This window comes from Toxotes jaculatrix, chromosome 16, assembly GCF_017976425.1.
Source record: "Toxotes jaculatrix isolate fToxJac2 chromosome 16, fToxJac2.pri, whole genome shotgun sequence".
Lineage (NCBI taxonomy): Eukaryota > Metazoa > Chordata > Actinopteri > Toxotidae > Toxotes > Toxotes jaculatrix.
Genome location: NC_054409.1, coordinates 8,072,131 through 8,096,181, shown reverse-complemented (window position 1 = coordinate 8,096,181; position 24,051 = coordinate 8,072,131). Strand labels below are relative to the sequence as shown.

General features: G+C 41.5%; 1 protein-coding gene across 3 annotated transcripts in view; it reads right to left on the bottom strand.

Annotated features, from left to right (window-relative positions):
* cacna1bb (calcium channel, voltage-dependent, N type, alpha 1B subunit, b) overlaps positions 1-24,051 on the bottom strand; it is a 145,431-nt gene that overhangs the window by 81,797 nt on the left and 39,583 nt on the right. For all 3 annotated transcript variants that reach the window (XM_041059550.1, XM_041059551.1, XM_041059552.1), the window contains exons 6-8: positions 12,233-12,324; positions 11,574-11,726; positions 7,209-7,396 (exon numbers count right to left, since the gene is read on the bottom strand). In XM_041059550.1, coding sequence (XP_040915484.1) covers positions 7,209-7,396; positions 11,574-11,726; positions 12,233-12,324 — 433 coding nt within the window. The remainder of the gene's footprint in view (positions 1-7,208; positions 7,397-11,573; positions 11,727-12,232; positions 12,325-24,051) is intronic.

Sequence of the window (24,051 nt, the reverse complement as noted above, 5' to 3'; positions counted from 1 at the left end):
CTAAGAGCAAATGCACTTGCAATGCACTTCCCATACCTAGTTTGCCCGAAATTAAAAGACAAAGAAGAAAAAATCAAAGCAATAAGGAGCTGGACTATTCCTTGGCTTCTTCAAGGCAAAATATATCAACCAGGATGTTTGACGCACTTATGCAGAGGATGTCAGTTAAGTAGGCCATCTTTCAATGCAGCCCAGGACACAGATGCATTCAAGTGCTCCTTAACTCCTAAAAGACTATGGTCAAATGTGGCCTGGACCACCTCTGAATGTGTTCTGAGTGATCAGATCTCAATGTGTCCTCAAGACGTCTTGGGTGCATTAACATCTTCTCACTAATGCCTGTAACAACATGCGTTCACCATCATAGGCAGGGCTACCACCGGTCTGAATGAGCCCTCTTTGTAGACAACAGAGTTTTATTTCACTACATCAGCTGCTGGGAGACCACGGGATACTGGTATGTGGCCTCGTTGGGGAGAGCTGAAGTTATGAGGCATGTGTGGAGGGGGGTGGGGGCGGATGGTAGAGAGGATGCAATGAGGAAAGAAGAAGAAGAAGAAGAGGGAGCAGGATAGTAATGACAGGGAGGATGGGGAGAGGCACTCTGCATTTTCTTTTGCACCATTAGAGAGGAGGGTCTGAGCGATCCCCCTCAGGGCAGAGGTAGCACTGTCATCAATCTGCGAGGTTAATGCTGGGTTACGGGAAAGTACATAATCTGCAGAACAGAACCCCCACCCGAATGCTATTCTGGCTTCGTTATGTTAGAGACTTCACCCCCCCCCCCGCATCTTGTAACAAGAGTGCATCTACATTTGTAGACACAGGATGTTAATGCATACATGACATGCACTAGTGCATTCACACAAATATACTTATGGCTCTTTTTCACTGCATAACATTGTCATGATGTCTCCTTTTCTTCCCTTTGTTGGGCACATGCTTTGGGGAGAACTCTGTGGAGCTACAGTACATTTCAGTCCTGTTCAGATCGTGAACTACAGGTACTTTTAGGAGGTTGTAACAGTGCTGTCTATCAAGATGAGTCAAAGAAATGTGACATCACTTCACATGGACTACTAAAAAAACCTACCATTTACTGCCCCATCTGCAATGACTGCTTTTTTTCTTTTTCTTCCAACCAGCCTGTATCTCTGAAGTGTCCTGAGTTGGCCAGACAGCACCAAAAGCCTTACAAGTTCTTTAAAGTGCAGGTTATGAAACATTTCATGTCAGGAGTTCTTATGCAAGAAATGATATATGCTGAGATGTCCTGATATAGAAGGTAACAGACAAGGAGGAGGCAAAGTCTGCTCCACTCACATCTTCCTTCATAGGAATATACACATATATAGCGGTAACTACACAGCTATAGCTATGGTTGTTGTGAATCAACTTATAGAATAAACAGCTCTTAAAGTGGCATGTGGATATGTCTATCCACTCTGATTGGTTAGGGCAAAACAAAACAAAACCTCCTAACAAGTAAGAGACTAACCTGAACACCATGCTGCTACATCTGTCTGTCCAGTGACAGCTAGAATAAATGTTAGCAAGTAGGCACTGGAGAAAATATTGTTCTATGGCTACCTGCAGTTGAATATACCTCGCACAGTGACTTTAGAATAAAAGTTAAACAGGTGAATGGATTTTCATTTGAGGTGTTGAGTTGAGTGAGTCACCAAAGGCCTCAACAGACAGATGGAGTAGGCTATAGGTGTGAGCCAGGTGTCCGATAGGTGTTAACCTTCAGTCAAGCTCTTCAAAGACTGTAAAAACACTTTCCAATAGCCTCTTTTAAACAGATTTCACGCTATACTGCTGTTAAGAACACCCTTCATTATTCCACCTTTGCTTGTTTACGCTGATCCAAGCAAAGCCGGCATGGTGCCGCCTCAGTGTGTGATTTTAGGTGCATGATGGGAATCAGAGGAGTGACCTGTAACACAACAGTGCCAGCATCTGTCCCGCCATGCTGGCGCTCCCTTTCACACAGATGTTGATTTAGCTCTGTGACTTCCTCTGCTGCAGGGTTGTTGCTGTTAATAAAAGGTGCATGTTCGTACCTTTTATTAACATTCCCTCCACAAACAGGCTGTAGAAAAGGGGCTACAGTCTACGTGTGGTGTGGCAAAATCTCAAGAGCTGCAATCAGACCAATCAAAACAGTCCCACAATGACCCTCATTGTCCTCAACGAATTGTGTGAATGGTTTCTTCAAGGCCACCTCAGTTAAACACACCTTTGTGCATGTCTTCTCATCAAAAGGGAAAGCAAGGACTGAGAGTAGAAGGAAAAGAGAAAAAAAAACAAAGAGGACCAGATAGTAAAATTCAGCAGAATAAAGAGAGAGATAAGTGGGCAGGAAGTAACACGGTGAGGAAAGGCACAGAAAAAGGCTGAAATAAAAATAACTGGGAGGATCAAAAGAAATGAGTTTGAGCTGAAGGAAAAGAAAAAGACCAAAATACAGAAGAAAAAGTACCGACGGAGAGAAGAGAAATTCTCGGATCACAGCGGCGTGGGTCCGCAGTGCTTAGGATAATGAGGCAGAAAAAGCTACGGGAGATGTCTGGAGTGAAATGAGGAGGTAGAGCGAGAGAAGAAGAAGAAGAAGGTGAAAACATGGCTTTGTAAGTGGCTCACAATGTAGTGGCAGTTAGCTGCGGTCTCTCGGGAGAGGAAAATGAGCAGAGGGAAACATGAAGAAGGCAGGGAGAGGTAAATGATAAGGTGTTAAAGGAATAAAAGGAGGAGAGAAACGTAGAGGAAGGAAGAGCAACTGGAAAAATTCACGGAAAGAGAGAAAGAAATGAATAAGACAAAGAAACAGACGTACTAATAATACAACAATTCATTTGCCAAATAAAATTAAACTGATAAATAATAGCTGATCATATTTCACACTGTGTACACCATGACAGCATTAGCTCTGGCAGCTATTGTACGTGATTCCTTGGAACACAGGTGTGTGTGTGTGTGTGTGTGTGTGTGTGTGTGTGTGTGTGTGTCCACTCAATCCAATTTGTGACAGGTGGACTGGTATCACGGTCTAGACAGATCTCAAGAATAATTTAAGCAAAGCAAGCCAAAGGTGCGCCTGACCACACTTTTGTAAATAAGTGATTTTTAAGTTTTAAGTTTTTAATTTACAAAAATGTCCAAAAACATTGTTTTTTGTTTTTTTTTTCGCTCTGGCGAAAAATCTGGGTGCACATTGATGAGGGACTAAACGATTTTAAATGATTTTAGCATAAGGCTGGAACATAACAAAAAGCGAAGAAGCAGTCCAATATGTGAGGCTTATCTTTGAATTTGCATAGATCATTTAGTTTATTTATTTATTTATTTATTTTTTAAATGAAGCTCTGAGTCAGACAGCCATTGTGGGATTGGCCTGGACACTTAGACACCATTTTTTAGTTCTGCCTGGCTGGACGTCCCTCATCCTTCAGGGATTCTTTATTTCTATATTTCTCTTTAAGTGTTCTGGGATTGTAGGTTTTTAAAAGGCACTGTCATGCTTTTGGCTGCCCTGAAAAACCAGAGAGGTGCTGGCATTTAGATAACAAAACTGTTTGGGCTGGTAACAGAGAGATAAAGTACTAAAAACTTGAATGGCTGCCGGGGTCGTCCCAGTGACCCAGTTGTCTAAGACACAAGCCACATCAGCGTAACATCTCTGCTTTTAGTCCAGCTGCAGACTGTTACATATTCTAATATACGATATGTGTATTTTTCTATTTGTCATATTATATTAGTTTAAGCAAAGGTGTTGTTACATCATGAGGAAAACTACAACCAACACAAAACAATAACCACCATTTAGCCTTGGTCTCAGTAGAACTGCTTTAAGTGTGTTTTGGTCTGTACTAGACTCAGCCATGACACAACCATTACAAATTATACATCATTTGAAAGCTCTAAGTCTCCTGCTTCTGTCTGTGAAAAACATTTTAAGAATCCCCCATCACTGCAACAGCTGTTGAGACAGAATTGCTTCAGACTTGTGGCTATGGCTCTAAAGTGTTTTCCACACAAAACAACCTACCACAGGTTTTATATTCCACTTTTTTATGCCACAATAAAATAGGCGAGGCAAGGAAATTTGCATTTCTACCATGTTTGTGCCTCTTCAAACTGGTTCGGTTTCAATTATAATCATTCTGACTTTCTGGTTGTAAAATTTAAAAGTGTCAACTATCAAAGGAGAACAGGATTATGACTGTAATCAAGAGGGCTGAAGAACAGTGACCTTTTTACTTTGAGTACTCTATTTTTGGGCTCGTGCACAAAAATCCCATTAATGTGATGCACTTATATGTGTTTGAGAGGCGTTGTAAAATATATTATAATATAACCGCAGTTATATCTCCCTGAAAACAAATGTAAAATTCCAAATATATTCATATATTCATGACATCCAAACAGTGACAGAAGTCATTCATCAACCATCACTCCTCCTTCCCTCTGTCGTCCTCCCTCTGCTGCTAATGTGAACAAATTCACTGCCTGGCAGGTACAGCTGGTAGATGGGTGGAGGGCCTGGTGCGGGAGTGGAGGTTGCCGCCTCACCCGAAGGTCTACAAGAACTTGCAGGATTTTAAGATGCATCATTAATTAGGCTACAGACGGTTACTTATAACCAGCTTTAGTCTCAGTTTCCTTTCAGTTTTAGTTTCAGGTAAACCGGTGAGATGTGGCTGCGCGAAATAAAAGCTGCTCTTAACATATTCCCCCATTTCCTGACATGAGAACAGAAAATCAGCAACAGTATTAGTATTAACGCTACATGAGTCAGTGGTGTCCAAGAAAGCAACAGCCTTATAGGTTAACAAAGCCTCCAGGCTGTACTGTAAATACTCTTTCTGTAAATAAGCAATAAATACAATTTGTATTTGTCTATTACAACATGTTTTACAGTTATTATCTCTCCTTTCTGTGTATGTCTTCTTAATTTTTTGTGTAGTATACTGAGTCTACTGTACCCTACTGTTCTTATATTCCTACAAACATCCACAGACACTGACTCCACTGTGCCACTGCTGCTATCTGACCATTCATCCAGAACCCAGATTGACAAACTGACATCCTGAAGTGGGCCTCTGTTTTAGCTGTTCCCCATCCCTGCTTCAGGTTGCTGGCTCACACACACACACACACACACACACACACACACACACACACACACACACACACATTTCATCTATCTAGAAAACACTGATCCCAAATGTCATCTGAGTGACACCGCACAGCTCTGTAGTGAGCTCCTCCATGAAAGCCTTGTGGGTTGTGGCTGTCCTGTTCTTTGTGTAAAATGTAGGCACTGGTTGCTAATACTGAATCAGCTGGTCTGACAAACCCACACCTCCCCTGAGCTTGCTGTATTCCATCTCTGGTGAGGGGCACAGAAAGGACTCTGTAGTCCAGACACCCTGTCTGCATTTCACTCTTATCTGTACTGCATCCCCAGTGCAGGCTGTATGGATGGAGGAGCAGACAGACACCTCTCGTGTGTCCATCCACTTCACAAAGAGAAGAGCACCGTCCCTTTTTCAGTGGTACATTCCTCTGGGTGGCTTCTTTGTCTGTGCACTGACAGCACTGTGTGGACAGTCCCTCCTGGACGCTCTGCATGCTTCACAAGCACCAAACTTACAAGCAAACAAGTCCTTGAAAAGCTTTGGGCTTGTGTAGAAATTGTCCATGTACACATGGTACCCAAACTCCAAATACCTTCTGTCAATCAGTGACATGACAGAATTATCAGAGAGTCCGTGGCCTGTGGGGAAATTATTCTTTCCAGTGTACAGAGAAGTCCACAGTGTGCCCACTGCTGTGGCAGAATAACAGTGTAGTATTCCTGCCTTGAAGAGGCTGTATAAAAGGGACAATAGATGAGATAGTCTAAGCAGGTTTGTAAGTGGAAGTGATCATGTTTAAGACCGTGAACCTATGTATCTTCCATTTAATGCAGACGTGGCTGTGTGGATTGATAACGGACTCCAGGCTTCCAACTCTTCAGAGGAGATCGCAATACAGAACTTTCCAGCAAAATAAAAGGAGGAGGAATCTGTTTTTATGCTAACAGTTGCTGGTGTAATGACGTGACAGTGATGCTGCAGCATTGCTCTCCTGACGTGGAATCACGTGTGAAGCTGACAAACCCAGACTCCCTAGTTATTGTCCTCGGTGACTACCAAAAGTAATCTCAGTCATGAACTTCCCAAACAGACAGTTTATTAAACGCCCGACCAGAGAGGAGAATATTTTGGATAACTATTACATTTCAGTCAACAGAGTCTATTACGGCGTCCCCCAAGCTGCACTGGGTCACTCTGACCAGGTCATGGTCCACCTGATCCCTGCATACAGGCAGACACTGCAGCTGTGTAAACCTTTTGTGAGGACATCAGAGAAACATCAGCACCAGTTGTGCTTCTGTCATATAGATCTCAAACTACAAACCTAAACCCCCCAACTCCTTTAACAACTTGCACCTGGCCAACAAACTGAATGAGTTCTATTGTTTTGAAAGACAATGGGACAGTCCCGCCCCCCTTCTCCCCTCCCACAGGGACAACTCTCTCCATCCTCGAGAGGGACATTAACAGGCTTTTCAAGAGGCAGAACCTCCGCAAAGCAGCCGGACCTGACTCTCTATCATCATCCACCCTGAAGCGCTGTGCTGATCAGCTGCCTCACAGACATCTCAGACTCCTCACTGGAGACATGCCATGCAAGCAGCCTGCTTCAAATCCTCCACCATTATCACAGACCCCCATAAAACCAAAACAAAAACCTTGGTCCCATAGAGAACTGACTCATCCTCTGAAGAACATGAAGGTTCTCAGATAATTTCATGGTGCTCTGGTCACGAGATTTTGATATTTCTTGTGTGCAGAAGAAAGTTTAAGAGGTTTCCAAAAACATTATGGTTCATCCTCTGAGGAAATTCTGGTAAATATTTTATGAGACAGCTTGTCATAGAAAAGAGTGTTGGCTAGCTTGTAATTGTTATGACTCCATAACCTAAACTGACCAACAAATACACCAACGGAAACAAAAACTCAAACCCTGCAACTACGGAGTGAGAAACAGCCGAGCAAAGGTGGGAAGACTGGAGATGTTGTGATGAGTAACAACAGACAGACAGCGAGAAATCAAGCTTATACCACCAACTAGAGAAGTCCAAGGTCTTTACTCACGCTGTAGAGGATGTCCACCCAGCCCTCCATGGTGATGCACTGGAACACAGTAAGCACCGCAAACAGGATGTTGTCAAAGTTGGTGATGCCAAAGTTGGGTCCAGTCCAATACTCTCTGCACTGGGTACCGTTGGGACACGTCCTGGCTGGGGGCTCCAAACCACAAGGCCAGTCGGCAGCTCTCTCACCTGACCAAGACAGAAATAAAGAGAGGAAGCGAATGAGGGTTGATATGATTTCTGTTTCTGTAAACTAGATAAGAGTAATGGATCGATATCAAAGTGTCTGCAGTGTTTTCAGTGATTCTCATGCCCCCTAACGCTCACACATTTTATGAATGCATGTTATGTGGGTCAGAACTGAAGCAGAGAGAGCAGAGAGGCCAAATGGCACTTTCATGTGCACCTTCCTCCAGCTGCCTCATGCTGCTACAATATGTCCCATTATCTCCTCACAATCAGTCATCAGTCATGATTGTAACACTTCTAAAGGGAAACTCACAGAAGCGTCTCTACAGGCTGCCCCGCCCACTTCAAATGATACCGTTCAGTGAAGACCATTGACCTCCTAACCTTTTCATGCAGAGCGAGGCCGTGGCCTGATTCTGTCACTGGTGAGCACAGGTGAAGGTCAGTACAATGACAGGCCGGTGAATTTAGAGCTCTGCTCACCTTTCAGCAACACACTCCAACTGAGCGTCACTGTTCTCACAGCCGAGGGATTTAACCAGCATCCAGTGTCACAGCCATTCTTCTATTCTCAGAAAATCTGCAAGTTACCTATTAGTCAGATTCTCTGTAGTAACTAAACAACCTCTATTGTTCTTCTGTACACTTTGGAAAAGCTCACTGAACTAATTTTTATCCCTCCTCGGCTAGTGATAGTAATTTCCAGGTTCTTTTAGATGGTGCTCACAGTGCTGTAGATCATGACTGATCAGGCAATTCATAAATCAATAACCATTATTTTTTTTATTATTGCATCTGCAACATGAAAACCATTCATGTGTGCATGGTGGGCATGCGCTCCTGGAGGATATGCCATAATGAAAAAAAGTCAGCCTCAGACCTGGTTGTCCTGATTTTCATGCCACCGTCCTCCCGGCTCTAACAAACTGAGATCTCTGTTGTGCTCACAGTTTATCTTACATCTTTTATTTAAACCAGTGGAGCATACAGCCGCCAACACACCACATACCACGCTGGCTTTAAGGGCCTGAGTCAGACCAGGATTTCCAAGACATCCACATTTTAACAGCTACACACAGTGTTTCAAAGATAAAGTCTGTTTTTACACATCTTTCCTGAAACTCCACAGCATGTCGCTCCTAACAGAAGAACTACACAATAATCAGCATCCTGATAACTGATAACTGTCCTGAATGGTGCAAAAGAACTATTTGTTTTCAGTTTTAGTGGTCTTCGTGAGGATATGGTCTACCATCTATGTGCCTGAGTTTTCCAGGCTTCTGTGGCTGACAGAGAGATGGTAGGACCAGGAGAACATGGAGGCTGCTGAGAGTTTGTTTAAAGGATGTGCTGGCACATATGTCAGCAGATGGGGATCAGAATAAAGAATAAATGTGCTGAGTATAACAGATGCCTTGTGCACCCAGAGTTTCATAAGGGATAGTGCCTCAATCACAGACTGTGCCAAGTTTTAACGATGATTTGCAGAGCCAGACTGCACAGCCAACATCTCTCTGGTGTCACCCCAGTAAGATGCAGCCTTTCCTTCCCACTGACAGGTGCTGTGTCAGCCGGACTGAGCGTCAGGATGATATGAGAACATCTCTCTATTTTCTTTTACTGGCTGCAGATCTTTAATGAAATCAGGAAACGCATAAAACAATTAGGGCTCATTATTTGAGGTTTCTTTAACTTTTAGTTACCTTCTTCTTAGTTCTGCTTCATTTTATGTATGTTGAAATTGGTTGAAATGATATAATCTTATTTTTTTTATGCAAATGTGCATGCAAAAAAAATTATAAGAATAGTCATGAATATTTCAATGAACTGTTATGAATATCAGCACAGGATTTCAGTGCAGAGGACAGTGGATGTTGGTGAGTTGAAAGCAGGTGTCATTTACATACTCATCTGTTAACTTATATCTACAGAAGACAACAAAAAATCTTAAATTATTTCAGACTTAGTGGAGTTTGTTTGTTTATGAACTCATTAACGCCACAGTGGAAATGTATATAACTCAATCTTTCTGTGTGTTTGCCCAAAACAAAACTTAGAGTTAATGGCTCGTGGCAATATGTTTATTATTTAGCTAAAGGCAGTCTCAACGGACAGAATTCAATTATCTTCCTCCACACAAAGGACAAAGAAGCCCAAGACTCCAATAAGTCTGTGCTCAAGTGAAGGGACACCAAAGAAGTATTTACAAACACGCAAACACACTCGGACATCTTTATCCAACTCGGAACTCTTTATCCAGCATCACCTGCCTACTACTCAATCATTCATACACATAGCCAGACACACACACGAGCACGCACGCACAAAGAAAAAAAACAACACACCAGTGCTTGTGTACAAAGTTGTTACCAGTGCTGCTCAGTTCAATCGAACCCTGCTGTGTCTCTGTGGCTAAAATAACTCAATAACACACGTACTGTACATTAGCAGGCTGTCACAACAGCTCACACCACTACGAGCACCCTGACTGGGTTCAGACACACACACACACACACGCATGCATACACACACACACACATTGATAGATGCACATTTTTTACAGCTGGCCCAGCCAATAACCCTCAAGTCACGCCTTCACACTCTATCTGACACCAGCAGTGGGGAAATAAAGCCTTCTCATAATTTTCATCACTGCATTACACAATGGGTAATTTCAGCCAAGCAATCTGACTGTTTTCTATAATTACTATAATGCTGTAGTATAATAATAACACTGTAATAGTAGTCTGGCTGTGATTTATCAGAAATGTTTTTTTAACACACACACACACACACACAGAGGGAAGGAGGCTAATCTATCTTGCTTTGTCCCTCCCTTTTAATTTTCACACATTAAAGCACCATAGCATACTTCACATTAAAGCTAACTATTTCACTACTTGTGCTGTTGTTTCCAACTCGACAGCCAGTCGTTGCTTCCTATTCATTTTCATATGTTGCAACAATCCCTTCACTGCTTATTCTCATGCAGTTAGCTGCTGAAATCCTCCCTGGGCTTTGGAAGAAACATTGGGTCAGGTTATTGCCAGTTAGTTGGGTTTGCAAAGACGTGTTGCTTACGTTGCAACAGATACACAGTATTTAATCTGCCTTTTATATTTTTGCTCCTCTGATTTTGGCTTTTGATAGGCTAAACAAAATTTAAAAAAAAAGCAAAGAGCCACCATCCTCTCTCTGCAGATGTTGGGTGTTGCTCTTACTACAGCTCCATGCACACGACTCAAACATGAGGAGGAAGCAGAGAGTATGACATTTTGAGTACAGTCCTCTTTTTGTCACAGTTATCATAGTTTTCTGATCTTTCCTAGAAGAACTGCTGAAAGTCTAATGACATGGATCCATTTAAACACCTGGAAACAAATATATCATTTGGAAACCTTATTCTCCACAGGGTATAACTGCAACTACTCAGCCAGTTACTTTGGGTAAAAAAAGAAAAGGTTATGCAACCAATTACAATTAAGTAAAAGTGCACGAAACGAACACTTGACTCATTAATTTCCCCCGAGTCATGAGTCCCAAACTACATAAGCCTTTTCAGATTTCCCAAAATGATATTTTTGTCATAAGGCAAACTGTGTCACTCTGCAACACTGACTTGATGTTCAGTTCATACAACTACTGTAAGCATGAGCAGCTCAGCACCTTCTCACACAGCAAAGAATGCCCTGTCAGGTTTTATTGCTGCCATATCCTCGCTAGCAAGCACTCCTGATGTAGGAGAAAGGTGGAACGAGTGAACTGAAACCTCATTAACACCATCTGAGTTAGCATTCGATCAGGAGGCATAAGCATCCCTATCGAGTTACAGCAGACGCTATCAATCAAAACCTGAAGACTGAAAATTCCATTAATCAAAATTAAGATGTGAAAAACGGCTGTCAAAAATTCTGCTGTGCACTTGTTTGTTACGTTGATATAGGCACGCTGGCTGCCAACGCTGAGAATGTGCAACTACTCATGAGCCACATGTACATACACAACTTATGAATCATTTATGCACGCCTCCATAAATATGCAGTGCAGTATATGTTCTCATCCGTAACAAACACAGGAACACAGCGGATAGAAAAAAGAAAAGTTTTCCTGGTGTCGACTTGGACGATAATCAGTGTTGTGGTACAAACACACGCCGCAGCCAAGCTGTTGCTCTCACCAGTGTCGATCTTGAAACAGGTGGTGTGGAATTTGCCCATGTAAAACTCCACCCCGATGATGGCAAACATGACAATGGCGAAGAAGAGCAGCAGGCCGATCTGAAGCAGGGGAACCATGGCTTTCATTATGGACTTCAACACCACCTGGAGACCTGAGAGAGGCAGAAAGAGATGGGGGAGAGAGGAGGGAAGAGAGTGTTTGTGTTTAGGTCTAAGTCTATGTCAGGGGTGTCAAACCTGTCCACAAAGGGCCGGTGTGGCTGCAGGTTTTTGTTCCAACCAAGCAGCAGCACACCAGACTTGACTCATTTAATCAACTGATCTCAGTCTTCAGACAGTTGATTGGTCAAACTGTGTGCTCTTCATTGGTTGGAACAAAAACCTGCAGCCACACCGGCCCTTTGTGGACAGGTTTGACACCCCTGGTCTATGTCATGTAATCTTCATCTAACTAACAAGCAAAGATGTAACTCTTGTTGCTGCTTGTAGATAATAACCAATCAAAAATGGCTGTGATATTGGCCCATGTGGTGGCTTTAGTAGGTGTATTAGCACAGCATGTTTCAAAACAATTTTACAAAGCATATAATTAGTAGTAAAATTAATAATTCAAAAAAAAGAATGAAAAAGTCAGAGTGAAATATCTATGTTGACTTACTTGGGATTCCTGACACAAGTTTCAGGGGTCTCAGCACCCTCACGGCCCGCAGTGTTCTCAGGTCAAAGTCTGAACCCACCGTGGCCAAGATTCTGTGAATACACACAGAAACAAACATACAATAAACACATTAAAATACAATATTTTACCATAAAACTGAAATATACAATTCAGTCTGACACTGAATAATCTGTTGTATTTTTCAGTTTAACTGAATTAATTGTTTAACTTGTGAAATGAATGAATGTCCATCACAGGTCCTCACCAAATCCTCACCTTTGTGAGTGGAACCAGAGAATGTTTGGCAGCGAAACAATTAAAATAAGAATGAAAATTGTTGCTGATAATAATGAATATTAAGTGATCACTACTAGGCTGCAACTAGGGCTTTCATTTTCATTACTGCTTCATCTCCTGATTATCTTCTCAATTTGTCAGTTCATGTTTAAGTCTATTAAGTGTCTGAAAACTGAAAAATGTCCATCGCAAAAGCTTCTTCACACTGACTGCCTGACTAATGCCCCCCCCCCCCCCAAAAAAAAGAAGACAATATTCAGTTTATCAGTAAATCATTGTTAATAACTTTTCTATAAATTGATAAATGAATCAGAGCAACACAAACTGAAACAGGAACAAGATTGTGAGGCTCTGTACTTTCCTGGGGAAGCTAAGAAACATCAGTCTCTCAGAGCCCAGGGTGATGGCTTCAAATTGCTTGTTTTGTTTTCACCTAAACACAAATATATTTAATTCATGGTTAAGTGAAACAAAGAAAAATATTTTAACACAAGTAAAAACATCTTTTAGTCTTCTCCCACTCACACACACACACCCACACACCCACACACACAGCCTATATGTTGGGCACATATGTAGCTGATTACATGGTATGCTGCTTATATTTGCTCTTACCTAGAAGTGGAGGAGCTACTGTGGCTGGCCCTGCAAGTGTGTATATATATATATGAGTGTGTGTGTGTGTGTGTGTGTGTGCACTGACCATTGAGCCACAGCTGGCAGCCCTCATTACAGGCTGTACACAGAGGGGGAGACTTAAGTGCTCCACTGAAACACACAGAAAAAAAAAAAAACATGCTCTAGGCTAAGGAGAGGGAGAAGGGGGGGGGGGGGATGCACTACATGCAGGACAGTATTACATTAAAGAGAGGAGGAGGACCATGAAAGTAAGAATGACTGTAAAGAATTAGAGGGTAGGTAAACCAGGACCAGGAATGATATTGATTTGATGTGGAACCTCAGACAGAGACATAGCTATACACTCCCCACTGTGTGCACTGTGTGAGACCTTGTTTCATGGCCACAGATTTAAACAGAGATGAGACAAATTTTGTCTTGTAAACACAAGACTGAAACAGATTTTCAGTTTACTCATGTGCTGCAAACACTCCATGTGCTGCGAGGCTGTAACATCAGTTTCTGAAAGGAGTCTGTCAACAGTTTCTTGAGAGAAATGACAGAGGAGAAACCTCCTCCTGACGATAAGACTGAACTGCATTTTAGCTTTCCTTTGACTATTTAATCTTAAATTAGATCAGAGGTCTGGAACCAGGTCTGGGCCCCTGGACAAAGACATGTAAACACACCCTCCCTGCTCCTACACAGGACCATGACACTCAGACTGAAACATAAGGACAACAAACACAGCTTTAGTCCCTTTGTGTCTCGTCTGTTTTGCCTCTGTGGTGATTTTTTTTAATGCCATTCTTCAGCTTATGTTCCTGCCAACTTAGAAAGGAACCCTGCACCTTAGCCTTGTTTACTGGAAACTGTATTCATGATGTGTTTCTTTACACACCTTAGAGTATAAATGATACTATTTATAACATCCCAAATGGGACGGTTTTTTTAAACCTCTCAGCTGAGTACTACAGGGAGCCCCAAAGCAGGCAGAAAAACCCTCAAGGGTACAACAGCTTTTATGTAGAGCGAAGCATATACCGACCAACTGAAAGAAATTCTTCAAATACACAAAGACGCACATACAGAAAGAAACAGTAGAAAACAAGAAAGGTTTCCTATTGCTCCCTGGTTACCAGTTGGCATGGTAACCGATAAAGCACATCTGTGCTTTATGGGAATTATCGTTATGGGTGAAATCAGTCTGCTGGGATGAAAGTGTCTGTCTGATAATAAAGGATATATTGTTTTATACATATTTCATGCACAGGGTTTGCAGCTGATCAGCTGCACTGACAGAGATGGATTTTCAAATGCTCTCCTTTTTTTTTTGTAATTTTCTCATTACTTTTCAACATGCAATGTATAAGTTTTATTCATCATACTCTATAATTGTCAGCTGTATGTGGGAAGACTAGATAAAAAAATCTGAAGAGAGAAAAGGGAACCACAAAGAGGGACATCAGACCTGAGGGACGATGTAGAAGACAACATATTGATGAGGTCTTGATGAGGAAACAGAGAAACAGCCTCAAAACACCATAAAGAATTAAATGAACGTTTGCACAAACTCTGTGTTTCTGTGTCTCTCTCCAAGGTGCTGAACATCTAAATACAGTCTCCATCTGTGTCTGTCTCTGTCTGCTAAAACATTCACTCACAGTCGCTGCATCTCAGCTCAGGACCGTCCAGAGGCTGGATTCTAGTCTGGATCCATCAAACCAATCAACATCCTCAAAAATCATGAAACACGCTCTGTACTATACTCTGTGTGTACTGGCAGATGGAGAGAGAGAGAGAGAGAGAGAGAGAGAGAGAGAGAGAGAGAGAGAGAGAGAGAGAGAGGTACAAATTACTGATACAACAAGATGTTGAACGTTATTTGTGTGCTCCAACAGCAGGAACAGTGACAGTGTGTGTAAGTATCGAATATATATATTTCTGCCATTTCAGAGTTGAATTAGTAAAAAAAATCTCACCCATTGCTGAGATCCACAAAATACCAGCAAGACCTGCAACATCTGAGGTCAGAGGTCATCTTCTGTCTACCCCAATTAGACCAATGACTGTCAGCCACACATCATGACATATCCAGGTCCTGGTCATTATTTGGACCGGGCTAATGATCCTGCACCTGAACCAGAATTATAAAATTGAGGTGAAGAAACAGCACAGATGTAATTAACAACAGTGCTGATATTTCTAAGACCTGAGGGGAACATACAGCACTCAAACTTTTGATACGCAAAAGGTTTCTCTGTTTTCCTCTATGGTGCTGAAACTTCCAAACCAAGTCTGTCTCTCAGTCGCTCTTCAGAAACACTGCAATTCAATATTTCTCCCAATGGGCCATTTTATGACTACAACTTCTTAAAACACTGTTGTACTCTGTGGGACTAGTGCAAACACCGAACACCCCAGCAATCATACTCTACATCCTTGTAACCACGCTGAAACCACCTTATAGACTCTAGTAACCACCCAGATTTACTGTAGTAACCATTGTTTATACCCTAGCAACAAGAAAACACCTTGTGTGTCTGACATTAACGGGCAAATAAGGAACAAGCACAAATAGTCTGTTCACCGTAAATAAAGTCACTGTGATCTGATGACACAGAATGAAAAGAAGATATAAAAACATGAATCATCCCTCTGTGCTGTTTTTATATCCTCGACAATCAATAACTCACTTTGTTCTGCTAAGTGCACACATGTATGTGTGTCTGTGTGTGTGCATTTGCCTGTGAAGGGATGATCTGATGACTGTGTAGACAGTCAGTCGGGCAGGGAGCAGGCAGAAGGTGAAGCTATGAGTTTTAATATCCCTTTATCATCACCACAATATATCCATGTGGGCGCCAGACACTGGCACAGGAAATACAGACAGCGATGTTATTGTCTGTCACTTGCTCACACACACACACACACAGGTATCATTTCATAAAAAATTAGACAAATACATTCAAATGCAACAAATGCAAAAAAAAAGACATTTTCTGCTATACAGCTATAGGTGCACAAATTCACACATTCACAATAAAGAACCCATTTCCTCTGTATCAGATACATCTCAAGAACCTGTGATTCAGCTTTTATCGCTGGAACATAAATAGAACCTGAACTAATTTAACCTTGAAGAAACAATGGCAGCACAAGGCAGAAAGATACGAGTGATTCACGCTGTCTGTCAAAATCCACAGAAATTAATACACACCTCTATTCATTGTTTTGTTCTTTATGCAAAAAAAAAAAAAAAAAATGCAAGAAATGTGACTGAAAATCACGCTCGTTCCCAGGTAAATGGACATGCTTTTAGGACTGAATTACACGTCCCCTCCTCACGGTTGGATGGATGGGCTTTCATAAACGTGAATGGAAGTGTGAAGTAACTTTATGCCCCTTTAGCAGAAATTAAAGCTCCACTAACCACTAATCTTTTTTTTGTGTGTGTCAAATGGGTACATGTAACATGAAAGGGGCCAAACAATGAACCCACAAAGAATTATCAACAACTTTTAGCTCAATGTCCTGGCTTCAGAGCTCATTTCACTCTGGTTCAGTCTGATTGCATCTCATCTCCAGCAGCAGCAGCAAGAAGCTGTTTTCTGCAAACAACCCTTGATACACACACTGTGTCCCTTCCTGTCCAGCACCGAACTGCACACAGACAAAGTTAACAACTAGTCAGTGTGGATCAAATCAGAGCTACAAGGATAGGACGGACAGAAATGTGACTCCTAATTAATATTAATGTTGGTATAGGGAGTGTACACAGGAAACTGTCTGCTACCAGGTTAGCTATGAAAACTTCTGAAGCCAAAGATGGTGCTGTTTGCTTGGCAGCTTGTGTTGGAGCTTTTAAAACATGATTAATTCAGCTTTGAGAGAACAGATTTGAGTTTTGGAAAAGGCATTTATTCTCTTTGCAAACAAGTTACATCCTGTTTAAGGAAAGAGAAAGATGGAGAAAGAAAATGGCAAAAAAGGCTGAGGCTGAGGAAAAAAGAGAGGAAAACAGAGAAACGCAGCTTCCTCGTGAGGCTGAGTGATGTAGTTTAATTACTGCGACCCTCCCCTGCTGGGGGGCCGGGGGGGCTGTGATTGAGTTTTTCACACATCCCCTGTAAGAGGAGACTGGGGCTCCCAGAGGACAGACAAGAGAACATGGTGCTGACAACCTGACAGAGTAACTGCCTGCCTGTCTCTCTGAGCATTACCAGCTGGTCACAGACTATCTGTCCACTTCACCACCTGTCTCTCTGCTTGCTTTTCTGCATCTCATTTAAACAGAACCAACTGGTGCATGTTTTAATTCAGTACCTGCTTACTGAGCTGGTGCTGTTGTATTATTAAGTATGTCTACCTACCTGTCTGCGATCTCTGCACAGTAAACAACGAGAATTAACCCTGAACAAACCACTGTCTATGCCAGGAGTCTCTTTTTAAACCTGAGGCAAAATTAAGAAAAAGAAAAAGTATTTTAACACGTGTCACACACAGTGAAGTTTTCAATTTCCCTCACCAACCCTTTACTGTCCAAGTGAGGTCATATGACATTGATCTGTTGTACACTTCAACCTCACATGAATGAAGACATTTTTTTTTTTGCACTGTTAGCAGATGGTATTGCTGGTTGGCTTGTCTGTCTGTTATTGACAGCTCCTGGCCGGATTGCCATGGATTTTGTGATGGACATTTGTGTTCCCCAGAGGTCGAATCCTAATGATTACAGTAAACAAAATCTAGCACCACAATCGTGTCAACATTTGCTCTTTCTCAGTTTGGTCCATGATGTGGCATTTTGAAAGCAGCTTAGGAGGTTTTAACTCAATATGCTGAGGATTAGAGTTGGGTGATCTGGCAATAGACATCATTAGATGATTTTGCTACACAATCTACTGTCTGTCAACTGGCTGTGTAGCAAACCATTGAGCAGGAACATTTTATAGAAATATTCAAAATACAGGATTTCTGTTCATATACAAGAGTGCATGGATGTGCAGGCAGACCCACACACACACACACACACACACCAAAGATACAATTTAGAAAATAGACCATTAAACACAGACCATTTCTTGCCAATTAGATTTCATTTCTACCATCTCATCTAATAGGAAACGAGCTAACCAATCATGAAACGGGCTGTAGTGTGTCACATCCTGTTTTGTGGCGTGTGTGTGTGTGTATGTGTGTGCATGTGTGTGAATGGTGGTGACGTTATACGATGTGAGTGTACAGCTGTGACAGAGTCAGAGTCAGGAGAGCAAGCATTTCCCACAATGCACACGAGGACAGAAGGGGGTACTCATGAACTCATCGTGGCTGCCAAAGCCACTCGTCGTCAAACACGGCCGCTGCTGTAGTGCTGCGGTTCTAAATTAACACTGCATGCATGCGCGTACATGCACGCACACGTGTACATGCAGGCTTACTCCTTATTAGACTCATAGACATGTCAAAGGCAAAGGGCTGAAAAAAAAAAAACTATCATCCCCAGGCAGGGTAACGTAGCTCAGATTTTCCCCATCAGCTCAGGTCTGATGATCTCCTGTTTCCTTTACAACCAAGAATAACTAAAATAATTATTTGAGAACTTAAATATTTGAGATATTGTTGTCAAATTTCAGAAAAGTGGATCTTCTAGTCACTAATTACTCTACATGAGCAGTAATGCGTCTTAATAATAATCTGTCCCCACCCCGCAATGATGTAAAATAAACAACCTGATATAAAATAAACAACCAACATTACTACATTTGATTAAATGGATGTTGTGTCTTTTGCAATATAAAGCATTTTGTTGAAAAAATAAGTTTACAGTGGAAAATAATGACCTTTGCATCCTTGCCCACAATAAATTCAAATAGGTATGAGGTATACATCCCACTCACATCATCATCTTTTAATGGTCTTTTCTCACTAGCTGATCTAAGTTTGCATCCTTGCTTTATAGCTCACATGATTAAAAAAACAAGTTTAAGAGCAGGCAATGCTTGGAGATTCTTGGAAATATGATTTTGCTATAAGATGAGAAGTTTGTTATCAATTTAATCATGTAGATTCAGTAAAAACGAGTCCAAGCTATATTTAGCCTGGCTCAGCACAAACACTGGAAACAGAGAAGGAGGCATTCTTATAGCCAACAACTGAAAAGCTGTGAGCATTTACACGCTGTACCTTTTACACTCATCACCAGCAGAAATACAAAGTGAGAAACTGATTTGTCAGCAGACAGTGATGATTTGGCTTATTGGTAGATATACAAGGTACATGGTAACAAGATATACCATCTAAAAATAGAAGATTAGGATAAACATGTCTTTAGACACAAACAAACTTCAACTGATACCAATCTTCTCTTCTAATTAACCAAGACATCACACAGGTCCAGTAACAGAGCACTTCTAGGATTATTTATCAACACACATTAAAATGCACCACAAGTTGGATGTGTATTCCTATGGAGGCCCAGTACATGTAATGTAATACAGTAGTGGCAAACTGAAAAATGATACCTTTGCAATGAGTGAACATGACGGTATAATGACCATCATTTCCTGAAGTGATCAAACTACATCACTGATATTGTTCATTTTACTATTTCACCACACCATGCAGGTTCATAGAACAATAGAATTAAGATACACATGGCTAAAAGCTGACCTCAGCCCCATCCAACGCCCTTTGGGATGAACTAGAATGCTGACTAGGAGCCAGACCTCATCGTCCAACACCAGTGGCTGACTTCTCTAACACTCTTGTGACTGAATATGAACAAATCCCTGCAACCACGTTCAACATCTGGTGGAGAGGCTTCACAAAAAGATAAAGGCTGTTATAGCAGCAGATTAATGTCTATGGTTTCAGAATCACGTGTCCACTGTCAATTCCTCCAAACGTAGCACATGAAGCTTAAAAGTCTGTAAAGGAAAAGCCACATCTCTGCAGGTGTGTTCGTTTTAGTACCAGGTCAGTTTATGCAGCGCCCAGGTGGAGCTATGAGATGAGTTGCTGAGCTGAAGTTGTCACAGTCTTGCCTCAGTAAACATAAACAAAAACATAAACAATGCCACACACAAATAGGTGTTCCCCCTTTTACTTTCATCCACTTCCTCTCCCCTTGTCTCCTCCAACATCTGAAATTTAATTAAGCAGGTTTGTTCTTTCTTAGATTCTTACAATCTCAGACAAGTCTCACAGAGAGACAATACAGGACACAGGCAGACCCCGGGTGTTCAGCAGTGAAATAGAACATGATTGTTTTGCAGACAGGAAGCCCAGGAAATAGTCAGATCACAGCAGAATTATTGCCCATATAAACCAATAAAATAATTCATTCCCACATTATCAAAGCACACAGGTTGCTCTTCAGTGCCATGACCACATTAGTTAAAGTGAAATCATAACTGAGATCCATGGGCAATATTTTCTTTTCTCACACGAGCTACAGGTGCCTGAAGTGAGTAATGACAGAAACAGAAAGAGGAAATGGAGTGAGCGCCGTGGCAGTGGTGTGCACAGAGGGGTGGAGAGGCATGGAGAGGGAGGGAGGGAGGGGTAGTGGTGGCAGGGGGAATCGATCCAGCTCAGCCATGTGTGTCTATGATTTCCCCATTTTTAATTTTGGCAAATGCCCCTCAGAGAATCTGTGTATGCCACTGGGTAGCTGCCTAACCTGAGCCTCACCTGATGATTAATGATCACAGACTACTGCTACATACTAATTGATTGTCTTTTACAAGAACCCATAATTAACACAGTGAAGAGTCAAGCAATCAAAGCAGAAAAAGACATGAGGTCTTGAGGCTCCAAAACGAGGTGGAAACAGGCTGTAATAGGGAGGAGCACCCAATCTGGTAGCAGTGTGAAGCTCCACCCATAAAGAAAGAGCAGCAACACATGTGATCTTTCCTTTTCCTCACAGCTTCCGTTCTCCATCTGCCTCAAAGAGCAAAGTTTTCTCCTCTGATGATAGAAAGTCCACTTGTATCCACAGTATTAAACATATTGACACACAGACCAAGGCCCAACCTGAGTCAATTAGACTGAATATAATTTGGACCAGGCCTGACTCCGGTTATTAACCAAGTGGACGCATGGAGACCTCATTCAGGGGCTGTTAAATAGCTCTCTTCCAGAAAAGCAACACAAGGTTTCTACGGTTTCCTAAAAAATCACCAAATCTGTCTTTCAAGGCAAGCCTGAATCTTCCAGAGTGGACGCTGGCCCATAAATCATTTAGTCAGTGCTGTAATCAAAGTGTTTCAGATGTTTTCCAGTGCTGGGGTAACATTTTCTTTCCTTTATGGTCAGTGTAGTACAAACTAATTCTGTGTTCACAAAGGAAAAGTGACAAAATTAAAGGTACCATGAGGAGCTTTTGAACACTGGTAGTGCTATGAAACAATGTTTTAATGTGTGGGTTCCTGTGTGTGTGTGTTCCACGCACACAAGGACACACACAGGCGTGCATGTGGGTGACATAACACACATTTCTGCCAATGGTTTCACACTACTAATCTACAAGTAGCAGTAACGCAGCAGCTCAGAGGGGAGCTGCATATTCAGGTGATAATACAGGTTCATCACTGCAAGCAACCCACTTCACACTGCGTCTGATACACTATCATTATTGGACAGAAACTGCATCGTGTGATGAGACAGTTCCTGGTAGATTTCAGAAAACAAAAAAGATAAAAGTGTTCAATCTAACACCACTGATCTAATATTGACAGCTTCACTGAGGCTGAATGGTCAGAAGGTGAATGTCAGGTTTTCTCCTTCTTACAGACCGTCTGACTCTTTAGTGAAGCTCTGTGCTTACAAGACCTGACAGTGCTGTAAATGTGTCAAAAGTCTGTGAGCGTGTGCACACACACCCATGCAAGTTTTTTTCTTTCTTTCTGGCCTCACAGTTTGTGAAAGTAAGTTTTCAAGCCTGAAACTGAGTGTGCAAACCCAGAAAACTAAACTTACAAAATCAAGTTTACAGGTACAAAGCTCTGCTTTCAAACACACCTTTCTGAATGATAGAATAATATAATATTTCATATTTTGCTCTCTCTTTGTGCAGTTGCATTCCAGTGTCACAGTTTGATGTCTGTCATCGCAAGCCTTGTTATTTCAGAACAGTAAAATACACTGAATTCTTGAATACACATAGTGTGTAGTATGAAACTGGGAACACAGCTATAGTTGTACTTCACTTCGGTTTCCCAGGATATCAGACTGTTTGCCAAACTTAACACACACACACACACACACGCACACACACAGTCCAGGTGTTCCAATAAAAGCACTGCAGATCAGATAAGCTATCATCGCACATGGATCCAAACAGGATGCAGATGCCCAGCATCCAGGCAGCAGGGAGCTGCGATGGCTGTCAGGATACGACACGTTGCTGTATCTTGACACATGTTTGTGGACATGGCATTCAGCCACGAGTGAGACAATGGCTTCACTGTAACGTATTTAAATGTCACAAGTAGTGACGAGCTTGGCAATCTGTGTTTTGGCTAATGTGTTTTTCTGGGACACATTTTGATGTTGGAATATTATAGTTTGTTATTGTAAACTATTATTACTACTACTATTATTATTATTAATAGCTGTGGCAATAGAAGTGTATCAGGGGTACAAGCATGTACATAATCTAGCCATTGAGTAACATGGAAGACAATATTTTCACTGTATGAGAGCTATTATTGGAGGACACTTCCCCCCAAGGAGACGTCCTGACAAGATGTGCTGTGATTTATGTTTGGGAATGCAATCAAGCCTGGCTTCCTCGGCTGAATCCTTTCTGAAAAGCTGCACGGAGATGACATTATGGAACACATTCATTGCACGGGTAGACAGCCATTGTGTAGATGTTGAGGTACATCACTGGAATTGTAGCCTCAGGGGGGTTTGATGAATCTGGACCTTCATGTAAAACAGAGTTTCCTGTCTGACTCTATTCAGCCTGTACAGTACATAAGTACAGTCAGAAAGAGATAGATGAAGTAAGCAAATCTTTATCTCTGTTGTGCTTTTCAAAACCAGGCTGCTCACCCAAAAAAAAAAAAATAAAAATAAAAATCTAATAAAGAACAACAGAGGCAGAGAGAGAGAGGAGAACAGCAGACACACAAACATTAATAAAAAGGGGGGTTAATATAAAACCAGACAGTAAATACACTGCGCAAAATATTCAACAGATTTGTTTTTTTCTCTGTCAGAAGAAGGCCTATAAGAAATGCTCTATAACATAAGATCGGTAATAATAAGGTCTCATTTCTTTTCTACTGACAACTCTGAAACAAAGACAAAACTTTTCCAGCTTTAAGGCTGGAAAAAAATGTATTTCCCAATGTCTGCAAGGTATCATATCATTTATCAGGATTTATATCATATATCTTATGTCATAGCTTCTAGATAATTTAATGTAAATTTATATATATATTCCAATCAAAGATGTAGTGGTGCATATTTAGCAGGTGTACTCTGGGCAGGAGGATTTACTGCATGACTACCTAAAAACAGCTACAGATGTATCAGTGCACATCCTGTACACTACATGTAATCATGTCACAGTCTTTCATGTTCAGTAATCTGTGGCATTTACTGCAAACACGGGACCCACCTACCCAGACACCACCACACCACTGGTTTCATCTAATTTTAGCCCTGATGCATTTGGTATTTTTGGAAACTTTGGGATCTCCACCAGAATCTAAAATAATGTTTTGTGAGTTTCAAGAATGTTTTGCTGCACAGCATGAGTTTGTAATAGCTGACTCACTGGTGGGTCAGTGGGGTCCTCCTCTTGATTAACACCATGTTAAAAATAACAATACTTTTTTCAGCTGATGCTGAATCAAGTCAAACTGATCTATAGAGTATATTCAAAA